This window comes from Anguilla anguilla, chromosome 5, assembly GCF_013347855.1.
Source record: "Anguilla anguilla isolate fAngAng1 chromosome 5, fAngAng1.pri, whole genome shotgun sequence".
NCBI lineage: Eukaryota > Metazoa > Chordata > Actinopteri > Anguilliformes > Anguillidae > Anguilla > Anguilla anguilla.
In genome coordinates this window covers 25,483,270-25,511,263 of record NC_049205.1, presented here as the reverse complement: position 1 = coordinate 25,511,263, position 27,994 = coordinate 25,483,270, and the positions used below count along the sequence as shown (strand labels likewise).

At 39.0% G+C, this 27,994-nt stretch overlaps 1 protein-coding gene across 2 annotated transcripts in view; it reads left to right on the top strand.

Moving 5' to 3' along the window:
- Window positions 1-27,994, top strand: part of rapsn (receptor-associated protein of the synapse, 43kD) — a 261,349-nt gene that overhangs the window by 160,422 nt on the left and 72,933 nt on the right. For both annotated transcript variants that reach the window (XM_035416467.1, XM_035416466.1), the window contains exon 4: window positions 14,374-14,472. In XM_035416467.1, coding sequence (XP_035272358.1) covers window positions 14,374-14,472 — 99 coding nt within the window. The remainder of the gene's footprint in view (window positions 1-14,373; window positions 14,473-27,994) is intronic.

Here is a 27,994-nt window from a genome sequence, read left to right as displayed (position 1 = left end):
AAATCAAACATGCTAATTAAACTGCACCCCCATCACGCCTCCAAAACCCGGCTGTAAGAATCACTAAAACAAGCCAACTTTGCTGACAAATTATAAGTATTTAGTGACCCTAAAAATGTTGTTTATTCTATTGAGTGACTTCTTCAACACTTTAACTTTCGTAATATGAAAAAAAGGAAAACAGTAACAAAAAAAATTAAAAAACCTTTTTTGCCTCCTAGCGCGATTTCAAGATTTGCGACTTGCGGACCTTTTCTCCAGCACCCGTCACATATATATATAGGCTATATAATATTTGACAAGATGGACTATTGGGCCGGGCTGTACGCTAACAATTCTTTCCAAGGGCCACACATGCTCCTCTGTTGAAAATTTTAAGAGCACACTAATGCATATTAATTAGTCGATGTGCTCCTAAATTTTTTTTCCTGTTGGCACACATAAATTTTCAGAATAAAAAATAGGAGCACTGTAGAACCCTATTGGGTCCATCTTGTCAAAGTTCCTTTCAGTTTAAAACTGGCTATTCACGTGGATAATAGGAAAGCACCTTATTCCCAAATTCCCCTCCTCAAACAGTGAGAATTATTTTAAGAGCCTCAATCCTATAGACAAAATCCACAATGCATTATGCTATATCCTGCTCTTGCTTAGACTTTAGTGGATATGCCTAGGCCCACTTTGTATTTCAGTCAATCATATGTAGCCTACATATTACCTCTTGGAGTTCCTGTCAGTTTCCCCGTAAGATCCATCCCGACCAGTACAAATGGTTCAGACACCTGAGCAGTTCCAAAGGATTTAGGAGTGGACAATGACATATTGGGAACTTCATATATATACGTATGGACGGAGTGTGGCACAGTGGGTAAGGAACTGCGCTTGTAACCGAAAGGTCGCAGGTTCGAATCCCGGGTAAGGACACTGCCGTTGTACCCTTGAGCAAGGTACTTAACCTGCATTGCTTCAGTATATATATCCAGCTGTATAAATGGATACAATGTAAAGTGCCATGTAAAAAGTTGTGTAAGTCGCTCTGGATAAGAGCGTCTGCTAAATGCCTGTAATGTAATGTAATGTAATGTAATATACAAAGAGGCGTGAATACATGAAGCTTACTTGAACTGGGATGTATTTTTGGGTTGTCTGATGTTCTTCTGGCACTGAGGGGAGTTCAGGAATAAGGTTGTCCTATTTCCATACATTTTCAATGATTTCTCAATAATAACACGTTCGCCTGTGCAGACAGTTTCATTAACCCAAGAACATGGCTGGTACTCACTTAACTTTACTAATATACTAACTACAGATTAATTATTCTTGAACTTCTTTACAACTTTTAGTAGGCTACATCAAGTATAGCTACTCTCGTAGGCTCCAGAAAATGATACTAAATTACTGAACTAGTAGGCTATTAAGGCACTAGTTCTGACTGGATGTTTAGCCTAATTAAATCACTTTTGAATTTTATTAACTAAAACATCAGCCTGTTTAGGCCCAAAGTTTCAAAGTCAGACTAGTGGGTTTATATTTTAAATTTACATGTAGCCTGTTTACAGTTTAATTTTTCTTTTCCTTTTATTTCTAAGGGGGTGCAGCGCAATATGGTTTAAAACACTCCGTGCTATGAAGGTAGCCTACTATAAACAAATTGAGCGAGATTGACGAATGTTCTTTTTTGTGATGCATAGTCTAGTAGGTTTGATCTAAGTGCAGTTATAGCATATAGCCTTTTTTCCAAAGGTGGTATTTGCCGATATAATTGTGCTGCCGTGTTAACACATTACTATGGTTGCGGGTCAGGCACTCTTCACGGTAAGAAGAAATTTTAGGGTAGCGCTTTTTTTTATTTGCGTATTATTTATTTGCGTTTTATTTGTGTGCAGCACTTTGGTCAACGCCAGTTGTTTTAAATGTGCTTTATGAATAAAATTTACTTACAAGAAAAATAGTTCCTTCTCGTTTTATACCATACAATTAGCACCAATTTTGGTCACTTTTGTCATTACATTATTTAAGAAAACTACATGAAACCATAACTCAATCAAATTAATCTCCCTAGCTCTGTCTTGCTTTTTAAAATGTTACGGTCTCACAGTGTAGACATAGCGTTTCTCCAAGTCCATCTGAACCCGGGTTTGAATGCCAGTTAGCTTTATGATAAGGTCGCCGTCACTTGTCACCTAGCCAAAATTAAAATTCTGGGTTTTAGGTCAGAATGGTCTCAAGGCATGCTTGTTATCCTAGCTGGCTAGCTAGCTAGCTAACTATTGAATTGTATTCAAAACAGACATTGTTGCTTGAATTCAGATTTTTGAAATATTCAATATTTTTGCACTTTTCTAACTCATCACAGCTCCTTCAATTTTGACTCTTTCTAGACTTCTGAGCTATGCGCCCTCATTGAAATGTATTGAGGCTTGAGGACAGTGGAAGTTACTTCAGACTTTATCCTTACTTCAAGTATTCTGGTATTGATTTTCAGCAAAGCAAGCCCACACAATTCCTTCAGGAATTGTAACCTTTCTAGTTATTATTATTATTATTATTATTATTATTCCACTCTAATAGTGTCTGGATCTCAAAAATGATAAGGCTTAGTCCTGCCAAATTTGGGCGATAGTTTGGAAATGTCACCCACTACTGAATAAAACATAAAAATATACAGATTAGCCAGATGGTGGTGCTAAAATCACTTTTACATTATGACTTATAACTTCCTAACCATATAGTCTTGGGAAAAAATTGTTTTCAGGTGTTCCTTGGATCAAGGAAAATCAGTCTATATAGACCCGCCCATTTGTGCCTGATTAGATTTCGCACCATTTAGAATTTTCTACAAAATCTATTCTTGAAAACTCCTCCTAGACTGTTTGTACAGTCACATCGAGATTTGGCATACAGGATCACATGGAGACTCATAAATAAAAGTTATTAAAAGATTTTTTGGTACTGCTTATTGTTTCGTTGCTATAGGCCAGAGGTGTCCAATATGTTGATCGCGATCAACCTGTCAATCGCAGAGGCCATTCTGGTAGATCGCCGTGTCATTTAAAAAAATGCGTCTAATTCTTCCCATTTTCCATCCCATTTCCCGATGGCCTCTGACAGACAGGTACAATTGATTATAGTGAAATGTGACCACTGCTGCTGTTGAGAATTTTGTTACATCAACATAAACGGTCACGTAGATGTCCAATAGTATGTGATAGCAACACGATAACTTGCATTTTATATGGGGCACAGCAGTTGTAGTGTCACAATAAATTGAGTCATTTTATGCAGGGAATTTCACTTTAAATATCTGATGAATAATGATGTAAATCTAAAAGCTGGGATGTTGTCCAATGCAATTGGCGTAAGACAACAGTGGTGGTGACACAATCTGGTCCGCTTTAGGTTTCGCTTTCAATATCCGATGTACAATTGTGTTTTAAATCTAAACTGGGGTTTTTTTTGCCCACAAATGATGCTGGTCTAACAATTTTACTTTTATGCCAATACAGCTAGCCTACAGTTGTATCTACATTATTTTATAAATAAAAACTACACACATCGTACTAGTTAAACGTAGGCTAGTTAAGGTAGTATCTCTGCCCAACACTAGATATATAACTGTACAACACACACTAAAAATGTTGGCTAATTGTTTCACACAGTATTATTAAGTAGACTCCAATAGTTTACTAGTTGGATTTACTAAATAAATAAAATAGTTGGATTTGTTTAATAAAATTATAGACATGTTGCACACAATTAAGTATTTGTGATGTGTTCAATTTAATTTTGTTTGTCCTACCATCCTTAAGAACATTGCGTCCAGCACTGTCCAACGGTCATTTTTTCACATTTTTTTGGTTACACCCCCCCCCCCCCCCCCTCCCCACCCCATGTAATTTAGCCATTTATTTTTTGTGCTTTCTGGCATAAATAGAATCATGGTCAATGAGACCTGGAGCAGAGAGATTCGGTGCTCACAGTTGTAGGTAGGTGGCTCGTCCTTTGCTCTCCACTCTGTACTGTGAGTTGTCATCTGGCAAAACTGCAGCCCCCACTGACTCCAAGATGTCCCCAATTATCACACAGAGTTAGTGCAGAACTACACAGCATGTGATTACTTGGACAGTAAAGGTTGATTTAATTAGATCATTTCAAGTCCAACCATGTAGAGCAGGTTGTATACAGCCAGGGGCAGATTAATGGGTCTGTCAGGGCCAGCATGAAAGATATCATTTATAAAGTTTCGGTGAGGATAGTAAGTTAGCTAACGTTAACGTTAGGAAGGGCTGGATCAGCAGGTAGCTAGCTAGCTGTCAAAGTCAGGTTTATTTGTCATTACAAACCATATGCTGTACAGTACACGATGTAACGAAACTTCGTTTCACAAAGAAACTTTCATTCTGTTCACAGCACTTACAAAGGAATACACACATTGTGAAAATCAAAATGACAGCGGTGCAGTTGCACTTAGACAAGACAGGTGCAATTGCGGTAGGCAAGAGATTTCTAATAAATAGTTGTATTAAAACATAGTAAGTGGTAAACATATTGTCGGTAATTTTTTTGATCAATTTTTTATTTGTATTTTTATTGACAATTCCCCTTCCCACCCCCAGCGGTCCCACTTACAGAAAAGCATTATCACACAAAAGACTTGAAATTACAGTCAAGTATGGTTAAAAAAAAAAAATTAAAACCCCCAGAGGGAAACCATAATATAATATTACATATATTACAAGCGAGACAGACATAATACCTAGCTAATACTTCTATACAACAGTGACAATAGCAAATACCTGAAATGCATACAGGCTATTTTATGAGGGTCTAAATCTCAAGGTTGAGAATTCATGAGACTGGAAATCTTTATAGCCCTTGCTTTATGAAATCTAGCAGTGGACAGTTCTAACATTACTATATCACGGTATACAGCTAGCCACCTTTGCACACAAAGGGTGTGTGGGGGGAGCCAGCATTAGGCTATCATTTTCTTTGCTGCAGTTTAGCCAGAAAGCCAGATTTTCTTTTGTTTCTCCAAGAGACCAAGTTTACAGTCATCATTAACTAATGGTACTATGGGATCAAGAGGTATCGTTTGCCCCACAATATCTGACAAGATGGTGGATATCTTGCCCCAAAATTCATGTACCTTTTCACACTCCCAAATTATGTGCAAGAAAGTACCAATTTGCTGATGAGGGCAGAGATTGCTGTAAGGGCTATGGATGGTTTTAGTACGATATCTCTTAAGGGGAGTCCAATATGTCCTATGACACATATTAAAATGAATTGACTGATGATTTGGGTTTTTGGACGATCTAAAAATGTTATCCCATACTGCATTCCAATCAACTGTGTCCTCCCCTACAGTCAGATCTCTTTCCCACAGTTTGACAATGGATAGTTCCTTTGTGGCTGTCTGTCACAATTTTGAATATATGAAAGTTACAAGACCTCAAGAAGAATTACTTGTAATCCAGCTAACAACCAGGTGACTGTGAAGGAGTGGCCCTTCACAAGCTTGTTAATTGTCTAACTGATTGTATTTATTTTTTAATAATTTAATTGTTTAATTGATTTGATTTAATTGGAGGCAATTGACACCCAGCTGCTACTGATTGGCTGAAGCCTATTTAAATGGCTGTCAGTAGGGACAGAGGGAGAGAAGGTGAGCGATGACTATCATTTGCACTGCTGGTGTTTTTAAAATAAATTAACATCTTTTTTAAACTTAGACCAGAAAATAACACATCCTGTAGTCTAAATACACCAATCAAACCCTGTTCCAATTCTCTCCATGGAGTAGCAGAGAGTGGGTCCATCCACACTCTAATGCATCTTAACTGGAAGGCTTTGTGATACAGTTCAAAGTTAGGGAGCGCAAGGCCTCCAGAGCATTTCAAACGTTGTAAAGTGCTGTATTTCAGCCTAGGTTGTAATACATTCATCTTAATAGTTGTGATTCTAGCCTGTAATGATGTTGGTAATGTAGTCCATCTATTCAGATCTTTTTTAATTTCTAATAAGGTTTTTTTGTAGTTATTTTTAACAATATTATGTAGTGAAGTTTCAATATCAATACCCAGGTATGTGATTCTAGTCTGTTCCGTGATGGCAAAGGAGATAGATGACTCTTTCACCTTACTGTTAAGCAATAGCAGATAGGATTTACTCCAATTTATTTTGTACCCAGAAAAACTACTGAATGTTGTCAAAATGTCTGGAATGGATTTCCTAAGGTCTGAGACAAACAATAAAATGTTGTCTGCATATAGTGATGACTGTTTAGATGACTTACTTGGGATAAAGCAGATTTAATTTTGTCTTATCATTTGAGCTAGTGGTTCAAGTGATAGGGCAAAAATCAAACGGGAAAGTGGACAGCCTTGTCTTGTGCCATGCTTATAAGACAAGATAAGATAAGATAAACTTTATTGTCCCGAAGGAAATTTGTTTCAGGCATATCTGGTGCTTGCTGTAAGAAGACAGTGTACATAATAACACACAATAGGACAGCACAATTGCACATTGCTCATTATACATACATTTAAGACAGGTACCTACAATACATACAGCACATACATTCGCATCAAATTTAAAACATTGGTCCTAGCATACCAGGCAGTCAAGGGATCAGCCCCAGCATACCTCCACAAGATATTCAAACCCTACAAGCCAGCCAGATCCCTCCGTTCTGCTACCTTAGAATGCCTGACATCTCCCCCTCTTCGCACCTGCACTTCCAGAACACGTCTCCTGTCTGTTCTGGCCCCACGATGGTGGAATGACCTCCCTGTGGAGGTCAGAACAGCTGAGACACTGACCCACTTCAAACGACGACTGAAGACTCACCTCTTCAGGCTGCACCTCTCCCCATCCCTCCCTACCCCCCTGTAAATGACTGTAAGCTTAGGGTTGTAACTAGGCAGCTGTTTCGTAGGTGACTTAGGTGTATTAACTGTCTTAACTACTGCTTGAATTTGTTCCATAGACTGCGTTGTTGCCGTTCTCGTTGTGTTCGTATTAATCAGTTTGACCTTCAGGGTCCAAGTTGAACTATGCGGTTGTTCCCTGCACTTGGACCGGTACTTCTCTCTAGGGGTTTCGTCATACTTGTTCCTGGTTATGTTTATACACTTTGTTGTACGTCACTCTGGATAAGAGCGTCTGCCAAATGCATGTAACATACATTATATACATAATACACAAATTGCACAACGCAGCGGACCTCCTAGCTCCTAACCTTACATCCTAGGCTGCTATTCAGAGCTTTAATAGACAGGGGAACAAAGGAGTGCTTATACCTGTTCAGTTTGCATTGGGGGATCCTGAAGCATCTGCATGAGGGGAGGAGCTGGTATTCAGGGTTCAGCACATGAGTGGGATCTGAAATGATCTTCTCTGCCTGTCTGATCAGTGTCTTCTCAAAGGCAGTCTGGAGTGCAGGGTGTTGCCTGACTCCGATGATTTTCAAGGCTGTCTGGGTGAGTCAGTTGATCTGGCCCTTCAGCTGGACAGAGAGGTTACCAAACCAAGCTGAGATGCCATACCGCAGAATGCTCTCAACTACAGCATGATAGAAGAGGAGCAACACTTTCTGACTCACACCAAAGACTCTTAGCCTACGGAGAAAATACAGGCGCTGTTGTACCTTAGAACAGATGCTCTCTATGTGAACGCTCCATGTCAGTTTGTTGTCTATATGTACTCCTAAATACCTATATGAGCTGACCTGTGCAATGCTCTGGTCATGTATGATCACAGGCGAGTGATCACCCGTAGTCTTGGGGTCAAACACCATTTCCTCTGTTTTCTTGGTGTTAAGAATAAGGAAATTCTCATCACACAATTGTACAAAGCTCTGGATCACAGATTTGTACGCAGTGCTATCAGAGGTGTCATGCATGAGGCCAAGGATAGCTGTATTATCAGAAAACTTAATAATGTAATTGTTGTCTGTGCTGGTGCATTCATTTGTGTATAGGGTGAATAGGGCTGGTGAACTGACACACCCCTGGGGGGCGCCAGTGCTGATGGTCATTGGCTCTGACAAAGTCCTATTTACTCTGACCTGGTGAGTGCGGTTAGTGAGAAATGAGTGGTACCATTTAATGGTGTAGACATTCACATCCCTGAGAGTTTTAAGGAGGACATGGGGCTGCAGAGTATCAAAAGCAGAGCTGAAATCAACAAACAACAATCTGGCAAAGGCCCTTGGGGTCTCCAGATGTTTAGCCACCAGGTGCACTATGCTGCTGATTGCATCATCAGTACCTCTCTGGGACTTGTATGCAAACTGGTACGGGTCTAATAGTTTGTATACATCAGACCGCAGCTTGCTAACCATGATTTTTTCCATGGATTTCATCACTATGGAGGTGACAGTGACAGGTCTATAGTCATTATTCTCTTGTGGGCTAGGTTTCTTTGGGACGGGTGCGATTATGGACCTTTTCACTGAAGGCAAAACACCCCAAGAACAAGCAGGAACTGAAGACAGCTGCAGTAGAGGCCTGGCAGAGCATCACCAGGGAAGAAACCCAGCATCTGGTGATGTCTATGGGTTCAAGACTTCAGGCAGTCATTGACTGCAAAGGATTTGCAACCAAGTATTAAAAATGACAATTTAATTTATGATTATGTTAGTTTGTCCAATTACGTTTGAGCCCCTAAAATGGGTGGGAGGGAGACTATGTATAAAAATGGTTGTAATTTGTACATTGTTCATACAATATTTTTAACAAAACCCTTAAATTAAAGCTGAAAGTCTACACTTAAATCACATATTGATAGTTTCATTTCAAATCGATTGTGGTGGCGTACAGAGCCAAAATGATGAAAATTGTGTAACTATCCAAATACTTATGGACCTGACTGCATATTCCCAGTTTAATACACGCATTTATTTCCAAAACCTACTTTTGCAAACTAGTCTGGGGCTGTTTGGCCTATTGTCACCAAATTAGGCTAGAAAGAATCTCTGGAGTCTGGCAACAGTGTAGCACAGTGGGTAAGGAACTTGCAACCTTGTAACCGAAAGGTCTCAGGTACAATTTCCGGGTAGGACACTGCCGTTGTACCCTTGAGTAAGGTACTTAACTGGAATTGCTACAGTATATATCCAGCTGTATAAATGGATACAATGTAAAATGTTAGATGTAAAAGTTGTGTAAGTCGCTCTGGATAAGAGCGTCTGCTAAATGCCTGTAATGTAAATGTAATGAGTCTGAACCTCAATAATGTTAAAAAAATGTTGACTTTTCAAAACAATATGGCCACCACACATCAATCAATTGTCATGGGCGTGGCCATGTTGTACTTAAACAGCTATAACTCATGAATGCTACATCCAGTCTTCACAAAATTTAGTATGTCAGTACAGAACATGATTCTAAGGAAGCATGCTAATTTTCACCACTCAGCTAATACGTGCCACTATAATAAAACATTTAAATCGCGATAACTCTTCAACTCTTTGACCAATCAGGCTGACATTCTGCATGGAGCATCTCTGTCAAAGCCCCCACCAGTTTTTATAATGACTAAAAGTTAACTAAAAAACATGACTGCCATCAGCCAATCAGATATCAGCAGCCATTTGACAGGCTTAGAAATGGCTGATCATGAAACTTGGTGAGTATATTGACATCTTGACGTGTTTCTACCATGTAATATTTGGGATCAGTCGGCTATTAGGGGGCGCTATAGGAAATATACAAGTTTTCAAAGAGCATATTTTTGAGCCATAGTTAATGGAATTATATCCTATCATTTAGATATGTAAATCCAGCTCCTTTAGTTGAACAACTTTTCCTCAAGAAACAACGTAAGCAACCATTTTGTTTTTCTGGCATTTAGAGTTTTTTGCCGAACCTACTTTTGCGAACTAGCCTGGGGCAGTTTGACCCATCGTCACAATATTATACTAGCAGGAATCTCTGGACTTTGAACCTCAGAAATAATTTTTTAAATGTTGACTTTTCAAAACAATATGGCTGCCACATCAAAATCAATTGTTGTGGGCATGGCCATTTGTACTTAAACAGCTGTAACTCATGAACGCCATGTCCAATTCTGTCTTTTTTTTGTTACCATTCATCCAGTATGTGTCCTTACAGCTTAAAATTTGTAATACAGTTTTCAAAATTAAAGTTAATGTCACAACATTATTGCCTTCTGCTATTGAATTCTCATTATTTTAAGCAAATAGTCATATAGTAGTTGCATGTATGGTGAAACAGAACTATATCTGTAGCAGCCTTTTAAACATATACTCCTTTTGATATCGGTCTATAAAGGTTCCTGATAATGGTTTGGGAATGTGCTGTCTAGGTTACACTTTATAGCTAGTCTATATACCACAAAATGAGAATTTGTGCTTTAATAAATACTGCACCCTTAACAACCCCCTGCTTAGCTAAAGACAGGTCACAAATTAAAGGTGAATAAATGAGTGGAGAAACACAACAAATCAGATGCTTCCATACAGGTGTACTGCATGATACAATTAAGCAGTTAACATCCTGTCATGCTCTGTGGCATGGATTAAAAATCTGAGCAGGCCCAGTTGACCTTGATTTTAGATCAAGATGGCAAGAGAAAAAGATATAATAGACTTTGAAAGTGGGTTCATTATTGGTGCGTGGATAGCAGGTGCTTCGGTCACAAAGACTGCTCAACTGGCTAGTGCTTCAGTAGGAACAGTGACTAAAGTGACATCTGAATTTAGATCTATGGGAAAGACATCGGTAAATGGGGTCAGAAGTTATGGTCGAAAGCGTGCATTCGAAGACCATGATGCAATATGTAAGGAAAAACAGAAGAGCAACTCTTCCTCAGGTGTCTGAAAATGTCAATGCAAGACGTGATCAGATGGTGACAGCAAGAACAGTCCATCGACAACTACATAAAGAGGGATATTAGGGCTGCAGTACATAAACCCATCAGGACAGGGGTTTTGGCAGGACATTTCTGAACATTAGACAGCATATACCTCCGCGGTTGTAACCAAATGGCTTAAAGACAACAAAGTAAAAGTATTGGAGTGGCCATCACAAAGCCCTGACCTGAATCCCAGAGAAAATTTGTGGACTGAATTGAAAAAGCATGTCCGAGCAAGAAGGCCCACAAACCTGACTGGGTTACACCAGTTCTGTCAGGAGAAATGGGCAAAAATTCTGGCAAAGTATTGTGAGAAGCTTGTGGAAGGCTACCTCAAGTGTTTGATTGAAGTTAAGCAATTAAAAGCCAATGCACCCAAATACTAACAAAAGTAAACTCTTGACCCACTGAAAATCTTATATAGTACATAAAAATGAAATAAATCTGTCTCTTAGCTATTATTTTGAAATGACCTCATATGGAAATAAAGTACATACCCTAATTGACTTAACACAAGAAATGTATGGTAACAGGAAACGTGTGGAGTTGTGAAAAATTGAGTTTGAATGTCTTCAGCCTCGGTATATGTAAACTTTTGGCCTCAACTGTAACTCATGACTGGAATGTCCGATTGCCACAAAACTTCACACCTGTCGTCACAACAAGACTGATGTGCTATACCAACTACCAATTTCACCAATAGGTGGCCCTATAACAAACAATTGCATTATATAAGCTGATAAGTCCTGAACTGTGTGGTGTATTACAAAAGTTCTTTCACATTATGAATCTTTGGCTCAAGGCATATCAACCCATATCATCCAACTCCTTCCATGATAAACCCCCATTTTGGATTTTTTCTAAAAAACAATTTTTTTGTTACTTTTTTAAGACAATATAGGCACGCACAAATTGACAAGCGACTTGAAACAATTTAGGAAACACTGGGTAGCATTGCTTTGGAATACAGCCTGTTTAACTTGTGCGAGGTGAGATAGCCTGTATTGTCTGTAGTACAGTAAGTTGGCGTCATTTTGATATCAATACTTTTAATGCCAGGCCTAGATTTTGCCAGTTTGAATGAATGACTTACAGACAGTGCTTTGTATGTGTGAGTAACTTGGCATTTTTGTATGTTGAAAACATGTTTTTCATGAGATATCATTTCTTTTTGCACTGTGTTTGCAATGAGTAAGTGATAATAATAATTCATATATAAATGTAGGTTATGACAGACATGCATATGTTGCACTCGCAGAATGATGACAATCTTCTGGTGCCACATATATTAATAAAAAGAAGCAGTTCATTTTCACTGCAAACAACAAAAAAAATGATTTCACCTGAGCACATACGCAGACACTCGATTTCAGCTCGCTGAGCTTGGTAGTATTCCAGCAAAGCTGGCTACTGACCATGTTACAATACTGTTCTGTATCACGCTCTTTCTCTAGTAGAAATGATTCAACTCATTAAAAATCATTAAGCCCCGTTTTTACAACGCACAAATAAGCATTTTAACATGGTTCGTCAAGAACCCACTGTAACGTAGCTAACTAACCATATGGACAACAATATAGCCTGCGGCTAGCACACAAGGTAGTTATATTACTAACCAGTTTAGCCAACATTATCTTACAACATTGTTGTGTATAACCATGTAAAAGTCAACAGGAATTTGTACGCATAGTAGAACTATTTAAAATTAATGCTTCATGTGATCTGACCTGCAAAAAAAACATAAAAGCTTTTAGCTGAGCACATACACAGACACTCTCTCAGCTTGCTTAGCTTGCTAGTATTCTGGCAAAGCGTGCTACCAAGCAAGACGTCCTGTGCCTGCGAATCTCACACTGACTGGCGGCCACTGCCATCTACTGGCATCAACTGGTGTCGTGCTAGGTAACAGAGAGGAAAAGATTCTTGAAGGTAATACATATGAAGTCGCAAATTGTCATATGACTGAAGAAAAACAACAAAGAAATATTATGGGGTGCAAGCAAAAATATCATCAAACCAACAACAGATATCAGCCTCCAGAACATATACAGAGCACCACACATACACATAAATGCATGCAAACACACGTAGCCTACATTCTAAAAGAAACATTTTAAATGGAAGTGTTTTTAATGGGCTGTTGCACACGACAGACCTACAAAAGGTTTGTATGTCGGTGGAGGATCTATAGGGCTAGAAAACATTAATTTTAAAAGGAGGGGTTGTCAGGTATCGACAGTAATGTAGTTTAAAAAGAAGTTATGTTTTTGAGTTTTAAAAAACTGGACATACCAGGCGTGAAGTCATTATCTTGCAGCAGTTTCTATACGACCGATAATGTTACCTACCGGACCGAATCACAATGCAGATGTTAGAGATCAGTTTCGGAGGCGTCTGTATGTGTACTAACAGGTTTGATAAGGTACAATACTCATATTGTACAGCTATTTATAGCCAATAACACAGTTCAGTTCACGCAGTGAACATTATTCTGACCTAAATGCCAAGTCAAACTAGGGGGGAGAACAAGCTACAAGATTAGGACAATACAAATTATAAAAAGTGCTGGAATGGGGGTACATGCAACAGGAGTGCCATGAAAGGGGGGATTTAAAGTGAAATGATTCACAGAGTGGTGGCTGTTAGTCCAGGTATAGTCTAAAGAGATGCGTCTTCAGACCACGGCGGAAGATGGGTAGTGACGGAGAGGTTCGAAGAGTGACAGGCAGTTCGTTCCACCACTGAGGAGCTAGGGTGGAGAAACTCCATGATCCCTTTACTCGGATGGGAGGGGGGCAACCCACGGAGTGGTCAGGCAGGCGTATATAATCGAATCATGTCCTGTCATGCGAGGGTCAGGACTTTGAACCTGATCCTGGCAGCGACTGGTAGCCAGTGGAGTGATCTCAGCAGAGGAGTGACGTGAGAGAACTTGGGAAGGTTGAAGATGAGTCGAGCAGCAGCATTTTGAATCATCTCTAGTGGCTGTATAGCACAAGCTGGCAGGCTTGCAGGGAGGGAGTTGCAGTAATCAAGGCGGGAGGTTACCATAGCCTGAACAAGCAGCTGGGTGAAGTGCATAGTCAGGTATGGTCGAATCCTCCTAATGGTGTACTGAAGGAATCTGCAGGGCCGTGATGTTGGCTTGATGTTCTCCTTGAGGTCCAGCTGGTCATCCAGGACCACCCCCAGGCTCTTTGCAGAGTGAGAGGCAGACACTGTGGTGCCATCAACCGTGATTGAGAGATCACGAGACCTACAGGGTGGTGGGAATAGGTTTAGGCAGCCCTGCTGCAGGTGGATGAATCTGAATTTTATCGGAAAGGCCTGATTTGAATAGGATTATGTAGAAATAAATATGCAATATGAAGGAATTAAAACGTTATTTAAACTAATGTAGTATTTTTTTATTATTTGTTTCCCAGTAACTACAGGTAGACTGTTGCTGGCTCAGGTCAGTGGAAACTAAACTATTTTACCCATATTCCCCAGGAGTCCATGAAGATTGCCCTGCAGCATGGAGACCGTCCCCTTCAGGCACTGTGTCTTCTGAATTTTGCTGACATCCACCGCTGTAGGAATGACATTGAAGTACGGTATCTGTGTATACTTATGGGTCAATGACTGACTGGTAAAATGTATTGAATTCAAATGCATGTAATGTGTTATCATATAATATAAGCTTATATACATGCATGTGTAAGTATTTGGACAGTGACACACTTTTTGTTGTTTTGGATTCAAAAATAAACAATGAATATGAGGTTAAAGTGCAGATTGTCAGCTTTAATTTGAGGGTATTTACATTCATATTGGGTGATCAGTTTAGGAATTGCAGCTCTTTTTATACATAGTTCCCCCATTTTAGGGGACGTAATTCAACAATTAGCTGGTCAGCTGTTTCTTGACAAGCTGTGTGTCTTAGTATAATGAGTTCATGCACAAGAAAGCTAACAAAAGGTGTAGAGTTGTTTCTAAGTGTGGAATTTGCGTTTGGAGTCTGTTGTATCTCTTAACATGTGGACCAAATAAATGTCAGTGCCAGTGAAACAGGCCATCATGAGGCTGAACAATGAGAATAAATCAAACAGAGACATAGCCAAAACATGGGGTGTGTCAAAATGAACTATGTGGTACATTGTTAAGAAGTAAGAAGGCACCGAGGAGCTCAGCAATAGCAACCAACTTGCTGGACCACGGAAAACCCCTGTGGTAAATTACTAAAGAATACTTCTAATTGTGAAGAAAAACTCATTTTCAGCAGTTGAACAGATCAAGAACACTCTCCTGGATGTAGGTACTTAAAGACTAAAATATAGACTACACCAGCATAACCTCACAGGGTTCGCTGCAAGATAAATGGTAAATGGACTTCATTTATATTTATATATATTATCCAAAGCACTTTACAATTGATGCCTCTCATTCATCCATTCACACACACACACTCACAGACCAACGGTGAAAGGCTGCCATGCAAGGTACCAATCAGCTCGTTGGGAGCAATTAGAGGTTAGGTGTTTTGCTCAGGGACACTTCGACACGCCCAGGGCGGGGGATCGAACCGGCAACCCTCCGACTGCCAGACAACTGCTCTTACCTACCGAGCTATGTCGCCCCCCACACCACTGGTAAGCCTCAAGAATGGCCAGGTTAAGAGTTTTTTCAAATGTATAATTAAAACTGTACTGAAAGTACTAAATAAATTGAGTTCTGGAACAAACTGTTATGGACAAATGAGATGAGCATTACCCTGTATCAAACTGATGGAAAGAGAAAGGTATGGAAAAAGAAAGGAACTGCTCAAAGCATCTCCCTCATTTTCTAAACTTTCTGGAGGTAGTGTTATGGCTTAGGCATATATGGCTTCCACTGTATCTAGCTCACTTGTCTTTACTGATGATGTGACTGTAGCAGCAGGATGAAATCATAAGTGTACAGACACACTTTATCTGCTTAAATCCAACCAAATGCCTCAAAACTCATTGAACAGGCAGGACTTGACATTAAGGGCTTTTTTTTTTAGTTCAGTGTTGTTCTTGCCCCAGGTAAAATGGCCCAACTGCCAAAATAAATATAACTACTCGTTTAAGGGGATATAGACTATTTAACATTGGGATGTCAGGTATGCCATCCCGCCAAGTTACACCTTGGCGGAGCAGCATGCCCCGTACCTATACAGCACTGAGAGTTTGGCACTTTTCTGGGTTTCCTACAGAAATAACCACACTGACCACAGACTCTCAGCCCTTAAAAACATCAATTTCTGTACCTTCTGACCCTATTTCCACAGACAGAATTCACAAACAACTTCATACGTCCTCACAATAAAGCCCCAAACTTAAGGGATTTTGTGTTTTCTCCTTCTTTTTCCTGCCAATTACATCATCTTAATCATGAAAGCCCACAAACAATGTCTCCCCAATGCTTCCTAAATTCTTTCAAGTAACTTGACCCTGTGTTTTTTCATCTTATCAGCATTGCTTTGGAATACAGCATGTTTCATTCAAAATTATCATTATCATTCCTTCATTGTCATTTACAGGTAAGCAGATAAAAGGTCTAGAATTGATTTCAAGTGTGGCATTTGCATTTGGAATCTGTTGCTGTTAACTCACAATATGAAGTCCAAAGAGCTGTCACTGTCAGTGAAGCAAGCCATCATTAGGCTGAAAAAAAAACAAAAAACCCATCAGAGAGATAGCAAAAACATTAGGTGTGGCCAAATCAACAATTTGGTACATTATTCAAAAGAAAGAACACACTGGTGAGCTCAGGAATACCAAAAGGCCCGCAAGACCACGGAAAACAACTGTGGTGGATGACAGATGAATACTTTCCCTGGTGATAAAAAACCTCTTCACAACAGGTGGCCAGATAAAGAACACCCTCCAGGAGGTTGGCCTATCTGTGTCAAAGTCAACAATCGAGAAGATTTCACCAGAGTAAATACAGAGGGTTTACCACAAGATGTAAACCATTGGTAAGCCTCAAAAACAGGAAGACCAGATTAGAGTTTGCCAAAAAAACATCTTAAAAAGCCTGTACAGTTCTGAGACAACATGGACAGATGAGACAAAGGTCAACTTGTACCAGAATGATCGGAATTGAAGAGTATGGAGAAGGGAAGGAACTGCTCATTATCCAAAGCATACCACCTCATCTGTGAAGCATGGTGGAGGTAGTGTTATGGCGTGGGCATGTATGGCTGCCACTGGAACTGGTTCCCTTGTATTTATTGATGATGTGACTGCTGACAAAAGCAGCAGGATGAATTCTGAAGTGTATAGGCTATATTATCTGCTCAGATTCAGCCAAATGCTTCAAAACTCATTGGACGCTTCACAGTGCAGATGGACCATGACCCGAAGCGTACTGCGAAAGCAACCCAAGACTTTTTTAAGGCAAAGAAGTGGAATGTTCTGCAATGGCCAAGTCAGTCACCTGACCTGAATCCAATTGAGCATGCATTTCACTTGCTGAAGGCAAAACTGAAGGCAAAACACCCCAAGAACAAGCAGGAACTGAAGACAGCTGCAGTAGAGGCCTGGCAGAGCATCACCAGGGAAGAAACCCAGCATCTGGTGATGTCTATGGGTTCAAGACTTCAGGCAGTCATTGACTGCAAAGGATTTGCAACCAAGTATTAAAAATGACAATTTAATTTATGATTATGTTAGTTTGTCCAATTACGTTTGAGCCCCTAAAATGGGGGGTTATGTATAAAAATGGTTGTAATTCCTACGTTGTTCATACAATATTTTTTACAAAACCCTTAAATTAAAGCTGAAAGCCTACACTTTCACTACACTATCACATCTTGATAGTTTCATTGCGTACAGAGCAAAACGATGAAAATTGTGTCACTGTCCAAATACTTATGGACCTGACTGTATACCAAAACCCTCTATGTTGGGAGAGGTACATCTTGCCAAATCTCTTTTCAGTGATCGCGGTGTTTGCATTATATCCAATCATAGTCAGTCCCTTTTCTCCAAGAATCTGATGGGCTTTTAGAATCCCATAGACTGTATTTTGCATAATGACACCAGTTAAATGCTGGGACAAGCGGTTCTAGAATGCAAAACTAAGGCTTGATTGGCCAATTTTAGTAATAAGTTTTTAATTCAGCAGTATAAAGTTAGATGGAAGATTGTGGAAAAGTAAATATAGCTATTTCTCTGATCTCACATCGTGTTCGGAACCTCAGAGTATTCACCAATATTTCGGGGCAAACCTATTTTGACACCCTTCTACTTTTTTGGGTAACCGCACATATATATGGACTTTTTTCACTGCACATTTAGCATATGGAAACCATATCGAATAATTGATAGCTATTTGTGTTGCTCTACTTCCTATTAGTTACTGAACTAAAATGTGTGGAGGCAGCACCTCTTTGAAACAATTGTATTCAAACTGGAACCCTCTAAATTTGAATGTGCTTTGTAATAAAAACAGTTTTTATTGCAACTGTCCGTTTTCTGTTTTCTCTTCACAATTCCACTTTTTGTGGAATTGTGAAGAAAGCATGCTAACCATGACCAAGAACAGTTTGCTTATTGAATGATATGTAAAACAGACGACACCTGCAGTCTAACTATATTCTCTGATATTTAACAAGCTTCTCAAATGCAATTAAGAGCTTGTGTGTAAACTTACTTTTTTCATGTAGACTAGTGAGTTATGGAAGTGTTTGTCATGTTTTTAAATTAAAGTGTATATAATGGGGCATTGTAGAAAAGTGCATAAAATCTAAGGATGGATATGCAGAATTACTCGAGATCTATGAAGCAAATAGTAAACAGTGTACCCAGTGTCTTCAGATCTATCCAAAATATCAAAATTATGCATTGCTGTAAATCACAACATTATCGTGTATTTCACTACAAATTAACTGATTTGACTCAAAAAAACTCACTTTTGCATCATTTTCAAGTGGGAATTACATCTATCTTTCCATCAGTACAGTGGCTTAAAATATCTAGGGGTCCTGAAACATATCCAAAATCTCTCCAAAAATCAATAAAATGATTTTTGACCATTATAAAGCATATACATGTGCCGCTTATGAAGGTTTAAGGTGAAACATTGATATCAGATTAAACAAAATAATGCAAAAACATTATCATACTGTGGTTGCAGTACCTAAATGTGTAATTCTAAACTCTTGTATGTTTTTCTGTACTCTACAGTATGTAATGTTTTCTTGTATGGGGATGGGACGACATTAAAACAATATACAACCATCCACCACATTTTGGTGGATGGTTGACTGAGCCAAGAACGAGTGCTTACAGTGCGATACAGTGTGAAATATCCTCATTATAAAATACTGTAAACACCTCACAGCTAGACTAAAGAGGGTTTGTAGCTGGAGGGGAAGGCACCGCGTGTTTTCCCTTGGCTGGTGTGAGTCGAAACCAGAGATGTTATTTATTTTTCCTCTGTTCGTAAGAACAGGGCACAATTATACTTAAGAATTCACTGGATCCGTCGCCACGGGTCAGATATGAATGCTCTGCTTCATATCCCGCTTAAGACTGGCCTGAAATGGACCAGTAACATTCTTGTTACTCTCCGTTCGCAAACGGGGCTATGTTGTCATCAGAGATATATCTGACTTGTTGCTGGACTGTCAATATTCCAATGGTAGCATCAGAATACTCACAAATGAGCGGAACAACACATCAAATATATCCATGACCACAGCAAGTAAGCGTAACAGTTACTAGGGTTTATTCTCGTAATGATCTGACTCCAAATTAAATTATAATTTAAAATTTGGTTTTAACTATACGTGGAGCTTGGAGTGGTTACACTCGACTCTATCTTGTGCCATCATTCCTCAATATATGCTCCCGGGATTAGCACTATTGCTAAATCTCAGTTCGGTGAAGCCTACAGAGGGTAGGAGGCTGACCACCATAATACATGCATTCCTTTTTGCATAGACAGTTATGAACCCAGGACAGTGTGCATTTATCGGGCTCCTTAAGGCGAATTTGACAAGAATCAACGTATAACGCCCAAGGGTCCTCTTAAGCCAAAAACTCCAGAACCAATACAACAGATCGTGGTCGCCTATCTAACTTGAGGACCTCACTAAAGTCTTTCGCTGTACTAGACCCCTGATCGGTAGGTCCTAGTCAGAATTGTCCCCCTGAGTATTTAATCGGAATTTCGGCTGAAAAGAATGTTAAATGGATTAGAGTCATGAAGACCACGCAAGTTAAAAATAAGAAGAATTTATTAACAGGCAGGTAGGTAATTAGCTTAAAATTCACAGTCAATTTAAAAATACGGAAGGTTTTAAAACATAAATACAGAGTAAAAAGTTCTTACCCAGCCTGTTCAGCTACACACGAAACACAGAGTATGCGCAGTGTGGGAAGTCGATTACAATCTTCCCTGTTCAGCTACGGACAGAACACAGAGTATGTGCAGTGTGGGAAGTCGCTTACGATCTTCCCAGATTGCTTTGTCTCCCTTCCTTTTAAGCCAAATCCCGCGTTTGATCTAGGCGGCATTGCCATAAATTAACCTAGACGAATGATAAAATCTGGAATTTAGGCCCCCACCGTTTGGAGGCTGTTGTCAAAACAATTAGTGGGGAAATTGGAAAAAGGAGATGATTACCAGAGAGGACATTCCATTGGGATAGTTTTTTCCTGAGTTTCTGAAACTATGTTTTATCAAATTCTATTTGGTATGAAACATATTTCATTCAATTTCTTGATTTCCCTGAATACATCCATACCAAACATGTCAAGGGGATGTAATATTATGGTGCAGTTGTCATGAAAATACCCTTTCGTTGAACCATTTTACATGTAATCCATGTTTTTACTACATAAGGCATAATACAGCAATATAATGAAAACATGTGCATGGTTTGCAAGGTTTTACGGGGTTTGTGAATATGACAAACAGATGGTTTAGAGTCCAGATCCAGAAAAGAAATAAAAAGTGTAATGACAGAGGGGCCCACATAAGGGCACTGTGGTACTGTCAAGAGCAGTTGCCCCACCATTTTGCCAGAGGCCTGATGATCTTTTCACCCTTAATGGCCCCAACACACACACACCCACAACCATAGACAAAGAGACTAGTTCCCATTATCTTAGTCTTGTCCAGATGTCAACATTCCAGAGAGCCAACGGCCTGCTCACACAACCATAGACAAATAGTCAAGTTCCCCTTATCTCAGTCTTGTCCAGAGGGTAACATTCCAGAGAGCCAATGGCCTGCTCATCCAGAGGAAGTCCGAGTAACCTATTGTTTTATCACAAGGCTCTCGGGTCCTTTGAAGTACAGGATGAGTCCCAGCCTGCAGGCTCGTTCAAATGCCAGTCTTTACTGGGTCCCAGTTTGACTCCCCTCTACAATACCACTAACCTATTTAAAGACACTCAATTTCAAAGATGACGTATATAACCGAAATTTGAGCAGTAACATTTACATGTCGACAATTAAATCTTATCTGTCCAAATTAAACAATAGGAGCACTATGTGAGTCCACAATCATGACAAATGAGAATCAGGTGCTCTTTGAAATGGGCTAGTTAAATAGCAATAAATGGGTTTAAGTTCCTTTCCTTTGTAGAAAAACGCATTAAGAGTAGGCTACTGTAGGAGAACTTAAAGGATGTCCAAGGCACACTGTTCCGTTGGGAAAAAAGTTTTTTTTTAAAGCCTTTACTGTAAATCCATGGCTTGGCAAAGTTAAAAAACACAAGTAACCAACCAACGCGTTTCAGCTCAATCACAATAAAGGCTTTTTTCCCCCCCAATGGAACAGTGTGCCTTGGACATCCTTTAAGTTCTCCTACAGTAGCCTACTCTTAATGTGTTTTTCTGCAAAGGAAAGGAACTTAAACTCGTTTATTGCTAAATCTTATCTGTGTTCAGTGTTCAGATAGAGACAGAGAATCAATGCTGTCGTTCTCCTCTTCTGACTTAGTCCAGAAAATAGTGTATAAGCAAGGTCTATCAGCAAGTTCTCAAGAATAATAACGTTTTCCAAAAAAGTCTAAATTTTGCCACGTGCAGTGTCTTTTACTGCTACCACAGAGTGAATGTATAACACTGCGATGATTCAAAACCTTTGCTTATGCTGGGCTACAAAACGGTATTCCAAAAGTAAAATTAGAAATATTATACATCATTATAAAGCTTATACTGTCACCTATTGATTACATTAATTGTCAATCAAACCAGATTTTACTACAAAGGGTGACAATAACACCATAAACAGCATTTGTGGTATTACACACAACTATTTTGGAGGTTCCCGGGCATCACAATTTAGCGTATATTTCACAAATGGATTGTCCAAGACAATATATGACCACTCAGTCTCGAAAGGGGAGAAATTTCTACGCGTAAAGCCAATGGTAAGATTGTATATTTATTTCATATTTAGTCCCAGATATTGGCAGTAAATGACAGGGTATAATTATAGAAAATTTTGTCTTGTTTATTTTGTTATTCAGTGAGCAGCCTTTTCACTGCTGTATTGACATATCTTAGGGCTATTGTTGGATTTATCTTGTTGCTATGACAAAATACGAATTTTTAGGGGTGAAAGAATATTTTGTGTCATGCATGGTGGTTGTAGTTGCAGATGAGATTGCTGGGAGGGGTTGCTTGGTAAATGGACAACCAGCGTGACAATGGTGGTGCTTAGAAACTCCATCTTTGGCATAGTTGTCCTGAATTGTATACTAATAAAGCCAGAACACAGAGTTTTCAACTCATAGTTTGGTTGCAAGAGCACTGAAAGTATGAGTTGACCAATCTCAGGATATCGGCATTATGGCTATTTGGGGATTGCACCAACAAGTTTAGAAAATCAATCAATCTGTTGTCACGAAATGCATATGGCCCCCTGTTGCTAAAAATATGCATTGAACATTCAGATATAATTAGAATGTCAATATTGCATAAGGAAAGACAGTTATAAACACCTACTTAGTTAAAGGGCCATGAATGGCTTTGCAATAATAAGATGTTATTTAATGCCTCATGCAAATGAAGGTAGCCCAGTAAGCATAAGCCCAAATATAGATGTAATGTAGACGTCTAAAGCAGTGGAAATCTAGGTTGACATGTTTTGACATAAAGGACTTGGTTAGCTGAATTCAACCCTAATTCAGCTCATGTTTTACTTCCATATGGCCTGGCTATTGTATATCCCAGCCGGGTAGAGAACGTTCACATTGCAACCAAATCTAGCTGGTTAACCGAGCATCTAGATCAGTGGTCTCCAACCCTGGTCCTGGAGAGCTACAGGGTCTGCTGGTTTTCATAGTGACTCTGCACTTCATGAATCAATTAGAGCAGTTGATTACACAGTTAACTCAACTCACCTGGTGTCTTGGGTCTCAGTTAGGTGCTGATTTTAAGGTGAAAACAAAAACCAGCAGACCCTGTAGCTCTCCAGGACCAGGGTTGGAGACCACTGGTCTAGATGGTATGACATAATACAGTCTATACGTTTGGTGAAAGTCCAGCTAGATTTGGTTGAAATGTGATTTTTGTTTTCTAACCGGCTAGGACATAGACAGGCTATATCAGGTTAAAACATGAGTGAATTAGTGGTAGAGCTAACCCAGTGCACTTATTTCAAAATATCTGTCAACCTTGATTTCCAACCCTTCAGACATTTAGGTCGTCTGTATTCAGTCTTGTGAACAATGCTCATTTGTAGTCATGAAACGATACTGTTGAGTTTGCATGTGAAATGATTTCAGGAATATAAATGAGTTTCCACAAGGATTATAAAGTTTCAAAAGCAATAGTTTTAAAATAATAGGTAATTATTAGTTAGTAAATAAGCTTGCATAATGAATTAGAGATTTGCCTGAGCCTTAGGTGGGATTTGATCCTGGACTTCAAAGATCCCATAGGCAAGTGACCCACCGGCAAAAATTTTTGGTAAAAAATATATATGTCCACTTTGCGTGTGTATGTCATGATTAGTATGTTTTGATTAGCTGGTGTAGCTAAATGTCCAGTGGGGAGACGTAATGTTGGTGGGCCTGAAGCATTGTGAGGATGTAATGGGCTGGAAGAAGAAGACAACACAAAATCCCCTAAATTTATTGTGGGTTTATTGTGCGGATGTGTGAAGTTGTTTGTGAATTCTGTCTGTTGATATGAGGTCAGAAGTTACAGAAATGAATGTTTTTAAGGGCTCAGAGTCTGTGGTTATTGTGGTTATTTCTGTAGGAAACCCAGAAAAGTGCCAAACTCTCTGTGATGTATAGGTATGGGGCATGCCGCCTCGCCAACGTGTAACTTCGCCAATAAGACAGCATTTCTTCAAATATTAATGAATTATCAAGCTGGAACATTTGTTATTGATGAGCAAGTGTCAGTACAGAAATGATCAAGTTGTAATGTAGTTTCCAGGATGGAAAAACAGCTCTTCCTCTGCAACCTGGATAGGAACTATTTAGGGTACCGGTCTGATTGGGCAAGACACAGGTAAATAAATTGGCCCAAACCAATCTCATAGTGGCCCCAGGCCAGTGGGCACTCCTTATTGATGAGCCCTGGACAGCACTTCACCTTGCAGCAGGACAGTGACCCTAAATACACTGCTAAAGCAACCAGTGAGGTTTTCTGGGCCAAAAAGGGGAATATTCTTGACTGTCAAGTCAATCACCTGACCTGAATGCGAATGAACATGGAACTGAAGATGGCTGCAGTACAGGCCTGGCAGAGTGTCACCAGGGAAGATACCCAGTGGCTGGTGATGTCTATGGGTTGCAGATGTCAGGCATTCATTGATTGCAACGGATGTGCAACAAAGTACTAAATATGATTACTTTAACTTTTTATGTTAATTTGTCCAATGACTTTTGGTCCCCTAAAATAGAGAATATGTGTAAAAAGGACTGCAACTCCTACATAGATCACATGATATGGTTGTAAATATCCTCAGATTAAAGCTGACCGTCTGCACTTTAACATCATATTATTGTTGAATTTCAAATCCAATGTGCTGGAGTACAGTGCCAAACCAACAAAACGTGTGTCACTGCCCAAATACTTTTGCATTTCACTTTATATAGCCTATTATCTGGGTTAAGGGGAAATCCACTGATGGCGACGGGACTGCACTGTATATAAATGCATACATACAAGAAGTAGAAACATCATTCCATTCTGATATTTTGCTTGTTCCATGTATAACAGTATACATTGTTTAATTTTCCAGATTTTCCAGACATAAGCATGTAGACATAATAATGTTATTTGGCATATTGTTACATAATCCAGGGTCCAGTAGTTCAGTATTTACATATTTGTATTTCAAAATGCATTTTTTTTGCCTTTAAAATATACACTGACAAAAACAAATGATTTTAATTTGAAACATTTCAAACATTTTTTGAGAAACTAAATCAGTATCCACTGTAGTAGGTATTTTACAGTGCTTTTTTACATGCAGTATTTCCAAAATATTTTTCAAATTCTATTTCAGATACATTTGATTTGGCAAGAATGGCCAGTGGAAGGAATTAAATGTTTAAGTAAAAGTCCATATAGTGAAGGACAGAGAATAAATTATGGCCCCATTCACATCTGGTCGTTTCAGGCATCAGGTGTAAATTGGGCATAAATGTTTGTTAATATATTTGATATTAACATATTACTAAGATGTAGCCTATTTTCCTTTTCAGGCATACAGAATAATTTTAAAGGTGTAAACTCAATAAATGACCGCTTTATTGTTTATTGCGAAATACACACAATACACAAGGGAACATTTAATGGGGACCACAACTTTGCCAATAAGGAGACAGCTCTAACTACCCAGCTCTACTTAAACGGCTTCTAGAACTGTTAATGAATAAAAGCATCCATCAATGTCAAACAATTCATTAAAAAAGTAGATAACTTTTGCTTTCATATGTTTTATTCCTCCCCTTGAAAACACACTACTGCATTGTCCAGCAGTGAGTACATGTGTACAGTATACTTGGTATATATACCATTAATAACAAAAGTATGTTTTAAGAGAAATGTCTGGGTTTGCCGTAAGCCTAAAAAGACTCTAATTTAATTGATCAGCCCTAACACTGACATCAGCCTGCGCTCCATTTAAGTTAATCAGCACAGAGCCTTGACAACTGCAAGAGCCAAATATGTCGATTGTACTTTAAACAACTCACCACTGAGCAGACTGCTTAAAATTCAAACCTTCTCTCAAATAGCCTAATTCATACTCTATCAGGCGGGGCTCTTTACAGTATATTGAAAATTTAATTGTCTTAAAGCTGGAGGCAAAATCAGAAACATATGGATTTTGCACTTTTATAAACCAATTCATTTCCAACATGCCCATGTGCCCCATTTGGAGCCACATCACTCATTCAGCAAAGCTGTAATTTCTACCTGCTGAAATTGAAATGTATGTAAATACCCTTTTATAAAAACTGAGAATGTGCACTGCACAATCTTCAAATATCCCCCCCAAACATACTGTGCTGAAAAGACACTGGAAATGTGCATTTACAACATATACAGTGGGCTCCAGAATTATTGGCACCCTTAATAAAAATGAAGAAAAAAAGCTGCATATAATAAATGACACAGATAATAATCTATATGTTATGTTCAAACATATGGGAAAACGATATACTTTTATTTCAATACATTTACTCTCATGCTTCAATGTTTTTTTTATTAATCAAATTTTTTCTGAAAACCATAGGTGCCATAATTATTGGCACCCCTAACAATTATTGTAAATAAAATCAAACAAAATGAAACTGGCAATAAAATTTTACTTAATTTAATTCATCTCAGTCTAAAGGAACTATATTGTGTCATTCCATCACTTACAGTTTCCCTAGAGAATAAAAATGAGGTAACAAGCATACAAAATCCCTTTGTCATCCATCAGCATGGGAAAAGCCAAATAACTGTCAAGTCAGAAGAGACCGATGGTAATTTACCGTCACAAGTCTGGTAATGGGTACAAAAAAAGACATAAACGGCTAAACATACCACCTAGCACTGTAAGGGCAATAATAAAAAGGTGTAAAACATATGGAATGGTTGCAAATTTGCCAGGATGAGGAAGCAAGTGCATGGTGTCCCCACAGACAGTGAGGAAGATGGTGAGGGAGGCCATTAATAACCCAAGGATCATTGTTAAAGAATTGCAGAGATCGGTTTGTTTCTTGCGGTCAACAAGTCTAAAAAAAAATAAAATGGCACCTCCATACCAACAAACTCTTTGGAAGGGTGGCACGAAGACAGCCCTTACTGAGCACAATAAACAAAATCAAGAATCTGGAGCTTGCCAAACCTCATTGGAATTATGACTGGAAGAGAGTGCTATTGCCAGATGAGACCAAAATTGAACGTTTTGGCCATACACACCATCAACATGTTTGGCGGCAAAAGAGGAATGCATACAGGAGAAGCACCTCATACCTACGGTCAAATATGGAGGTGCGTCATTGATATTTTGGAGATGTTTTGCTGGTAGTGGTCCCGGGGCACTATTTTAGATCAATGGCACAATGAATTCAACAAAATACCAGGAAATTCTGGCAGAAAATTTGGTTGTCCTGCTGAGAAACCAGGACTTGGTCATAGGTAGATTTTCCAGCAGGACAATGACTCGAATCATACATCAAAATCTAAACAGAAATGCTTAATTGAAATCAATATCCATGTTTTCCAATGGCCATCTCAGTCTCCAGACTGAAATTCCATCAAAAAACTGTGGTCTGAACTGAAGGGGGGGGGGGGGGGGGGCGGGGGTCCATAAGCGCAAACCCAAAGATATTAATGATTCTGAAAAGTTCTACAAGAAGCAATGGTCAAAGATCCCTCAAAATGTGTTCTCTAACCTTATCACAAATTATAGGAAAAGACTCATGGCTATCATCTTTGCCAGGGGTGTTTTCACAAAGTATTAAACCAGGGGTGCCAATAATTGTGGAACCTGTTTTTTGGGGAAATATTTTTTTTTATTAAAACAATTTAAGACTTTGGTCGATTCCAATGAATCATTAATCAAGCACACTAGTTTACACATGTTGGAAAATAAAGCTTATGTCAATAACTATTATTTTTTAGTTTAACA